Here is a 9,595-nt window from a genome sequence, read left to right on the forward strand (position 1 = left end):
CCTCTGACAGTGTTACGTGCCCAGGTGACGGGGTGTGACGTCTTGTTTTTCTGTACACGCAACACAGATGAATGGATAAGAAGACAGACAGACAGCACTGAGTCAAGACGGGTGTAGTGTTACACCGCGTCTGCATCACTCCCCGGCCCGTGCAAATACCGACGGCGAAGGCAAACATGCCTTGAATTTTTGTCCTGGTCATGCAAGGTATCTGCTCCCTCACCACCCACGATTTACCCTTGTGTGCTACGTGCATGTGACGGCTGTACTTGTAAACCATTGCACTTGTATACAATATTATACCTATGACATAGCATAAAACATTATCTGTGTTATACGAGTACAGTATTAGAAAGGTAAATAATGGGGCAATGGACCTGGACTACGAGTAGCATCAGGTGGTTCCAAATCAATCAGACGTCATGATCGAAATATTGGCACAGACATTGTCGTGCATCCAACACACTGACAACGATATTGATTGTAGTATTATTATTGTCGGATCTGAAAACGTCTGTCGGTACATGGTTGCCGCATATGACGCATTACGTCAGCGTGTTTCTTTATCACACATTCACAGTGCCCCGTGTTTTACATAGCCTGCGTCATGGACTGTCTGTCCTGTTGCAATTTATTTTCTTAACCGTCAAAAAAGGATATCACGAATCTAAGTATTATCTAACCCACGTCTAGCCAGTCTAGCCATGATTACAGTGTAATTTACACATTTCTAATTTATTGTTCTGATGACGTCTTACCCTGAACCTACTAGTATGTAATCCTAACAGCAACATTTTCTGAATTTCGGTTGTATATTGTAGGTTATGTTTGTGGCCATCCTGCGTCATGTCTTGTTGACCGTTACGCAGATAAGTGGTAAACAACAGAGAATGACATATACAAAGACGTGCACGACGTGAGGATTTAGACATTGGCGGGGCCCATTCACGGCTAATCTTTAGAAGTACCTTGGAATGAAAATAAGTCCTGACATTTATAGTCTGAAACAGACGATTTACGTCCAGGAACGCGGAATCTCCATTATTTGTCCTGCTAATCGGATCAGAGAGATTTGCTAACCCTCGGTGGAATTTGATGATCGCCACGACACGACGGTACCACATGGCGATACATGGTGAGATGAGAGCGCCCATTCAGCGCTGGGTGTGTGCCATTCCTATGACATCATCAAGTACCAGGAGTTCTGAGAAGTCCAGACCCTTTTCATGCTACTCATGAATTTATCATGTTCATTGTGTGTTTGACTGTGAGTAATGGGCGGGTCGTGACACCACAGCTGCCTTGCTTCTGCGTTCCTCTCAATGGGTCTTTTACTTACTCATCCCACGCAGTACTTATCCTTTCAATACCTTTCTAATGGTAGTGAACAACAAATGTGCGTTCTTCGAGAATAAATTTAAAGACGTTCATTTAATAGTCACGTCTTGATGTCACGGATATATTATTAGAATTATTGATAATTCGGGATTGCCTGCAGCCAAGTCCAGTTACAAATGTTCTTCCGTCATCTACCCAGAATCCGCTACCCCGCCAACAAAGGTTTTTGCAAATTGGCTGTTCACGTTCTCCCCTTCCTACTTTCAAAATTTATCTAAATGTCAGTAAATGTTGATGTTTTCAAGGAGAAACATTATAAAAGCTATCTAAAATACCAGCTGAAAACACAACGCAACAGATTCTGTTTCACGATGATGTATAATTTATTCCAACAAACGTATAAAAAGTACAAAGTTCAACACTTCACTAAGTGGCACTTGGTATACATATATATAGATAGATATATTTAGAGAACGTCTCATGTATCGTACAAAAGTATACAAATACCTTTTACTTTCAATATAAAGTCCTCCAAGAGATTCATTGTCTCTGTCCATTGTGAATCACAATACTGTGAATGGTAACTCTCTTTTTCATAGATTCAGTGGTCTTACGACTAACACATAGCCAGGTTTTGATTATTTTTCACAAATAAGTTTACAACTGAACAATGACAACATATTTACATGTCTTCACATAAGGACCTGTACACTAAGTAATACACCATTTGGCGTTAAAACGTTTCTGGACGATCAATATCATTGTCCTCGCAACATGTTAAAATTCAGGTCCTGCCATCTAGTTCAACCCTCTGCAACAAACAAGAACATCCAAAATACATACATATTGCTTTGGAGAACTAGCCTGACGCCTGCATCACTTCTTCTGTTCTTTTAAAACTTTATCTTACTCTTAGGTCAATCCCATATAAAAAATATACAAAGTTTGACATTTATATTCACAAACATCGATAACAAGACACAGTTTCTAGAGTCATTTCACTGCAGTATGGATACAGATCTTAGCGGGAATGGATGTGAGTGGATAGGTTCTCACTCAGAAGGTACACAGAACTGTTTGGCAGTGAATAAGTGAGGTTAAATACACAATTGTTGATCAAATGCCAACGGAGTGTTTTTACATCCCTCTTCTTAGCTTGGGTGGTACCCAACAATACGACTCTATTTCCCTGGGCTGGTTGGTACAAACCCTGGATATTGTTAGGTTATACAAGGGGACCAGCCCGAAAGAACACTTGGTAGGTCCCAACAGTGGACCATAAACTGCACACATGCGAATGTCGTATTGCACTTAGGCCAAGAACATGGCCCTTTACATGTCAGTACAGAACCGACGCCAAGTGAGCCAGAGAAATTAGCCCGCCAACACGAATGATGGACGGACAAGAAATGCAAGACCGTGTGTCACACAGCCAGACCTGATCAAGTCATCATTGCTTTAGCCAGATTAAAAGTTCGGCTCACTTCTCGTCGTCCTCGTCGTCGCTGGGGACGGGTTTGAGGTCTACCATGGCGTGGATCTCCTCGGGTGTGTACCCCAGCAGGTTCTGTAGGTCGCACACGAACCGGTACACGTACCGCTTCCCAGACGTCTTGTGGATGATGTTCTTGTCGTAGTAGTAGCGAAGACCACGGCTGAGCTTCTCGTAGTTCATCTTTGGCTTGTTCTTACGGATGCCCCACCGGCGGGCGACCTCGTCAGGGTCGATGAGCTTGAACTCCCAGCCGTTGCCCGTCCAGGTGATGAAGTGCTGGCAGGACTTGTCTGTCAACAACTCGAGCAGGAACTGCCAGAGCTGAATGGGGCCACTGCCTGTTGAAACAAAGACAAGAAGAATTAAGTAATTTTGTTTCACACGTGTTAATCATAGTACATATATTGACATTGAAACGTTACAGCAGCTGACCTTAATCTCAAGAAACCTTGCCTCACACAGAAGCAATTTCTGCCTTGACAGGTTTATCCTCCCACTAAGTTATACAGAGCTTGTTTTCTGTTTAAAATTAAAGGTTGTAACCTCTTACCAACCTCCCCCAACTACATCAGAGAATTATACAGAGCTTGTTTTCTGTTTAAAATTAAAGGTTGTAACCTCTTACCAACCTCCCCCAACTACATCAGAGAAACTGTAAGGGTCTTTATCCCAACACTCACCAGAATATCCGGCCAACACAGCGGCTTGGATGACAGGGTTGCCGGGTTCGGCTGTCTGCGGTCTGGACTCCTGGGTGTTGAATGAGAAGTCGCTGAAATCCCCGTTGCCGTGGCTACTGTTGAGGGAGGAGAAGGAGGGGACCCGCTGCAGACCACTGCTCGACTGGCTGTAGCTGCCATAGGGAGAACTACTGTTGTTGTACTCTCCCTGGTATGTGTTGTTCATCCCTCCGAACTTTCCTAACAAAACACAAATTGAACAAGGCGATGTTAGAAAAACGTCACGTGAAACATGTGCATAATTTCAAGGGGAACCAAAACAGTTGAAAGTGAACAAGATGGATTTAACAATGCATGTAGATGCCTACCTCTGTTTGGCCTCTCGTACGCCTGTCCTCCGGACTGCATGGGCTTGGTGTTTCGCTGGAATGTGGGGTAGTACTCAGGGACAAGGCTGTCGTAGGATTCCTCCGTCTGGTATGATGAGCATGGGGAGGGGGTGCTTGATGCCCAGCTGTAGTAGTCGGAGTCTTCGGTCTTGATCTTGTGCGTTGGTAGCAGGTCTTCTGCGTTGATGTCGTTCAAGGTCTGCAGAGATTCTGAGATCTGGTAGCTGGTGCCCTCCATGAGCTGTGAATCCAACATGGGGACGCCTCCACAGTAGGCCTGCCCCGGCAACGCTCCTCTGGCCAGGAAGTCGTTGAAGTCAGGCATGCAGACGGATTCGTAGAAATTGGCTGGCACACTTTCCAAAGGAATGTTTGTGGTCTTGCTGACAAACTCCTGTTGTTTGTCTTCATCCACTTCTGTAGAAAACATAAAAGGAACAAAGGACGGTTAAGTAACGCTTCAGGGTCAACTGAACTATAGAATTTCACAAGGATAAATACCTGGAAATTTCGAGTTCTAAAAGTGCATGACTGTATATTTACCTTTCTGCAGCATGTCCAGGTGCTCCCACAGGATGTCCCCAACAAACGGAGGGGCCAGGCTGAGGAACCTGTCCTTGTCCATGGAGCACAGCTCTCGGCCTGTCACTGTGAAGTTGGAGGGTCGGATTCCGTGCAGAGAGAACTCCCTGGACGCCCAGGAGACCCACTGCAGGACCTGTGTGTCAGACCACTGGCGAGGATCTGTCGAGAAAAATAAACATAGCGATGGTGAATATCATTTTTAAATTAAATACTCCGGGTGTTGGTAAGGTAATTGAAGAATACATTTTCTATCTATGATATGTATGTTTGTCTGTTGCTAATTTGTACTCGAGGGAGGTATAATTACATGAAATCCAAACCCACTTTAAAGCTTTTAAAATTTAACCGTCGCCCTGAGGCACAAGAGCCCAACCCATGGTGACGTATGGGGTAATTCACCCCCGGTGTTTTCCCAAGAAACTACCACTCCAGTAGAATCGCTATCCCTTTGTTGTGATATCTATTATTCATCATCATCATTAGTAGTACATGTATTAACGAAGCCCCCCTCAATAAAAATGAGAGGATATTTACCTTTGAGGATCCCAAATTTCTGTCGCTCCTCCTTGAAGCTGCTGTAGCTCTGTTTGAGGCACTCCGTCATGAGAGCGTTGGTGCCAGGCGTCACTGGTGGAATGGCTGGGTGCAAGTCTGTGAAGACAAAACATAACAAGCTCGCTTTATTTCTCGCTCCATGGTTAACGTCATCAACAGTCAGCCGTCTGTCAACACGAAGGGCGTTCCAGTTGCGGAACATCACGAAGTACAAACTTTACACAAAGGGGACACTAGCGGCCTTCAGGCATAAGCTAGCGCTCTTGGATAAACACGTGTAGATTTGCACGGCCTGGTGACATGCTGTCGCAATCACTTCAAGCCTGACCTCGACCACATAAATAGGTAATGGTTGGCATACAAGGCATTCGAGAACTAAATTCCAATTTGATTACCGAAAAAACAAATGACTATTGTTAAACGGACTTGGATAATATTCAAATAATGGAAACATCTTTAGAAAGAAAGCAGTTTAGAAAGTTGAAAAGTTAAACAGTTAATAGGGCAATGACCGGACGCATGCACTATGACAGAAGAGTGATTCACATTTAGACCATGTAGCGTTAGTAGCGGAAGGTAATCTAATACTCAAAACATAAAGAGAAAGAATGAAAGGTAAAGAAATATCGCCAGCAAATTCCGGCGAAAAAAATACCTGAAGACATGGAAAAACCAGAGCCGAAGTAACTAAAGGACTGCAAAAAGTGACGAACGGTCGGTAGAAATGAGAAAAGAGGCGAATCGTGCTGCCGTCCCAAGCGAAAACAGAAGCCAGAATGATCAAGCCAGCAGGCACACAGGCTTTAGTAGTCAGTGGCCTAAGAAATTTGGGAAGTGTGCGTACCCCTGATAAGAACCATCCTTCCCGAACCGCGGCGTACTCTAATGTTACGGTCGTCTGGCACGATCACCAGTTTTATGAATGAAGGCTGGCGCGGGTGACATCATACATAAGCATTGTTTGAGCCCTACCTTATTTGGTCACGTCTAGTGAGGGACGGACGCCCACGCGTGACGTCATAAATCCCGCCTCCTAGAGGGCCCGGGGCCAGATCAGGTGATGCTTGATTTGAATGAGAAAAGCCTTCTTTGGGAGTATTGAATTCGGCTTATTGAATGAACACATGTGGACTTCAGACTTCAACACTGATGTCCTCTTTTCAATTTGAGACGGAATCAATCATATCAATTCTGAACCTTGTCTCCACCGCCTTTCCTAATATTGTTAGGCCCCGACACACTCGCCTAAAAGGTTACCCGTAATCCCTGTAAATAGGAAACACCTTTGCTGAGTAAAAACCAAGGAGGCACACTGATACCGTGCCTGTATCCATGCGATAGTAGGGCTCAGGTTTCCAATTTTACCCTGTCAGCGACTCAAGAAGACTATTTTTGGCGCTGGCATTTGATTGGATGTTTAGTTGACCTTCTGTGTAATTGTGAGACGAGGTTTGATCTGTCCTTCGCGCGCTCTCGTATCTCATTACTGCCCTGCAAGGCTAGCTTATCTTTTGGCAAAGTTGCAAGGTCAGCCATCCCCAGTGAGTCAGCTTGTTTGGATTACACAGAAATGAGATGTCTTGTTTTTCAGAAGCCCAGGGGACTCCTTCCCACCACTGCCTGAGGCCATTCTGAGGGCGCGAATTCTCTACGCACACGGTACCACAAACCACGAGATGGGTACAATTGAATTGAGTCTTTCCATCGGGCTATTTGAATTGGGTGTGTTTTGGATTAAAGATCGTGTTTATAATCATTTTGCCAATCCGACGTAATCTGAGACGTTTCATACATAATTCATCCATGACCAGGAATGCCACTGATTACATACGGGGATTTGTTGACAGAACTAATTAAAACGGCAAAGATAAGTTGGCAAAAGACAAACAGTGCGAGAAATGTGAGAGCAAAGAAGAAACAAATTAGCAAAAGAAAAATAATCAGCGACAGGCTCTAGGGATTAAAAAAGAAAAACGGTGGTCAGCGAGAAACTTTGTTAGTTTCCAGTATTCCGAATTAAAAATATATTTGGACTTACCGATAGAAATGTCTTGGTCGTCCTGCAGGTACTCTGCGCCAGTTGGCACCACACAGTCCAAGTCTGATGTGGGGGACGGCAGTGTGAAGGTCAGAGTCTTCCTCACTTTTGTGTCCGCTTCAACCAGCTGGGGAAAACACAACAACATAACATTTAATCCACGGTGGAGACAGCGTTATTTCTGAAAAATTAACTGTGCTTTAGAAAACACAAACGAAGACGGCCTGACGATACGTACATTCCTGTTGTAAATGGTAACATTGGGACACGTCACAAAAGGTTCCGCACCCGACATACTTAATCACTGGAAAAATAATATTACGATCGGAACTTTCGGAACAACAAGTTGACTGTCAACATGCATGTGGTGATGAACTAATGACCAGGGGACCCCCAGACTGTGTTTATACCGTGTGCCTGTTGGATTATGTTAGTCACCTGTCTGATTACCATGCCCACACGGCACACCTTGTCTGTAGTAAACAATACCCGGGAGGTGACATGAGATGGCCGTTTTCCGGACACAAACCACCACGTCAGGTGAATGACCCCAGGACAGGTATGACCAGGTAAAGGCCCGGAAACTCCAGACAATTGCGCCATGTGACTAATGTTTACACAAGTGTTTCACTTTGTCAGAATTGTGTGGGAGTACATTTTGGTACGAATAAACAAACATCCACGGTGTAGACAGAAAACATGCCGCGTCCAAAAATATTGACTTTATTCGGGGATCCTTCCAATTCAGCTTCATTAATTACGTAAGTCTCATGATGTTGACATAAGTGCTAACGAGACTACAGTGATTAACGATTGAAAAAAGGAGGTTGATTGAAAATATAACAAGAGTTAGACTACTTTAGAACATGAACTGTGAATATTTTCCCCATAATTTTTATAGTGCAGTGATTTTGGGAGGGGGAAATAATGTCAGAAGCTTGCTAGCGAGTAAGATCCATGGATCCAGGTCTACGGGTTAGATAGCTGGTGTGTTTGCCACACATCGCAACGTGAGTTGGCCGCTTGCCAGGCTTACGCATCGGTTGGCAGTACACAAGCTAATCAAGTATGTGTGAGGTCAGGACCCCTGTGACGTAGCGCACCGGAGCGGGGCTCATGTTCGGTGTTACGTGTGGGGAATCTCTGATATCCCCGAGAGACCATTCACATGTTGTAGCCACATTTCTGGACGTTCCTACTCCACTGAGACATGTCCGTATAGCCCCAGTAACAACCACGCCAGGATCTACTCGAGTATTTTTTGTTGGTCGCTGTATTTTATTTTTCTCGAAAAATTTAGCGCATAAAATAATTCTGTTGGATGTAAATTTCCCATTTATTTCGAACTTGTTCACTAAACGACTCTACTGATAGAACTAAAATTAGGACCAATTGCCCTAAACCACATTAGGGCACTAGTAAATAGTCAGCAACGCTTGTGTAACACAACATGGCTTCATTTATCAGATTGTACGGCGCATTTGTGCAAGGTGGGGCGAAAGCAAACAACACACAAGACGGCAAACATGTTGGACTGTGCCGGCTGGCACATGAGGGGGGAACCCCGGATAAGATTTGAGGGAGCGTGGAAAAATCTAGAAACATTTTGACATAATTTGATGTAAGTTTGTTCTTACCTTAGTCGATTTCAGGCCTGGGGCCATAGTATTGACGAGGCTTGTGGGTACCTTCATCATGGATGTCTCTGAAAGTATAAACACTACATAAATATTTCGTACATCAATGGAAGCTTGCGTTGTTTAATTTAAATATTCAGTGTGTGTGCTCTCTAGTTTGTAAACATCGCCAGATATTAGTCTGCAGATCTAACAATCAATTTATTTTTCAATCCAATGTAGGGACACGACCCGACGCTAGCGCCGAAGTGGTGAGCGAATCTCAGCTGGCGGCACTGAACTGCGTGTGTATTTTTCAATACACATTTATTACAAGAATTCAATTTGTACAGTTTCACAGCTACAGTTGCTGATACATGTGTGATTCATCCGCCTTTACACATATCTCTGCACATGTAAGTAAACGTGGCTACTTCTTGAGTACAGACAGCTGTACCGAAGTACCGCTAAACGGTCGGCGGCTAGCGGCTGGTGCTATGGCGCCATGTTGAAATGAAGAAATCGTGGCGCGCGCCCGACTAATTCATTATATAAAACAAGACCTCCCCACTCGAAGTCGCTCACATCGTAGTACAAAATCAGGAAAATAACCCCCCAAAAAACAAATCAGATCTCACCTTGGGAATGGTTCAGAAATCCTGGCTGAGTAGTCGATCTCGCGTCTTGGCGCCCGTTGAGAGGTGTGAAACGTGGGCGACGATAAGAAATTTTACTGCGGTCAAAAATTATATTATTGTCTAACGATCCTGCTGACCAAACGGGGGCGTATCTAAAATATCCTCAAATTTGAACTACCCCCACGATATTTAGTCACGCTTTCTTAGCGTATCGAGTATTCCTCAGGAAGTGAACGTTTCAGACTGTCCACCGACGCGGCT

The 9,595-nt window shown here is 44.3% G+C and overlaps 1 protein-coding gene across 4 annotated transcripts; it reads right to left on the reverse strand.

Annotated features, from left to right (window-relative positions):
* Nucleotides 1-1,700: 1,700 nt before the first annotated feature.
* Nucleotides 1,701-9,595, reverse strand: LOC109479215 (protein c-ets-1-B-like). 4 transcript variants are annotated; one of them, XM_019781117.1, is made up of 8 exons: nt 9,335-9,595; nt 8,718-8,785; nt 7,081-7,207; nt 5,022-5,138; nt 4,446-4,646; nt 3,882-4,319; nt 3,514-3,753; nt 1,701-3,171 (listed from the first exon to the last, which is right to left on the reverse strand). In XM_019781117.1, the coding sequence occupies exons 2-8, from the start codon at nt 8,775-8,777 to the stop codon at nt 2,819-2,821; spliced, it is 1,536 nt and encodes a 511-aa protein (XP_019636676.1). In that variant the 5' UTR covers nt 8,778-8,785; nt 9,335-9,595; the 3' UTR covers nt 1,701-2,818. The 4 variants fall into 4 exon arrangements, with proteins under 4 accessions (XP_019636676.1, XP_019636678.1, XP_019636679.1 ...); XM_019781119.1 differs by lacking the exons at nt 8,718-8,785; nt 9,335-9,595 and adding an exon at nt 7,319-7,461; XM_019781120.1 differs by lacking the exons at nt 7,081-7,207; nt 8,718-8,785; nt 9,335-9,595 and adding an exon at nt 5,887-5,997.

This window comes from Branchiostoma belcheri, unplaced genomic scaffold, assembly GCF_001625305.1.
Source record: "Branchiostoma belcheri isolate BF01 breed outbred unplaced genomic scaffold, Haploidv18h27 scaffold47, whole genome shotgun sequence".
NCBI classification, from domain to species: Eukaryota; Metazoa; Chordata; class Leptocardii; order Amphioxiformes; family Branchiostomatidae; genus Branchiostoma; species Branchiostoma belcheri.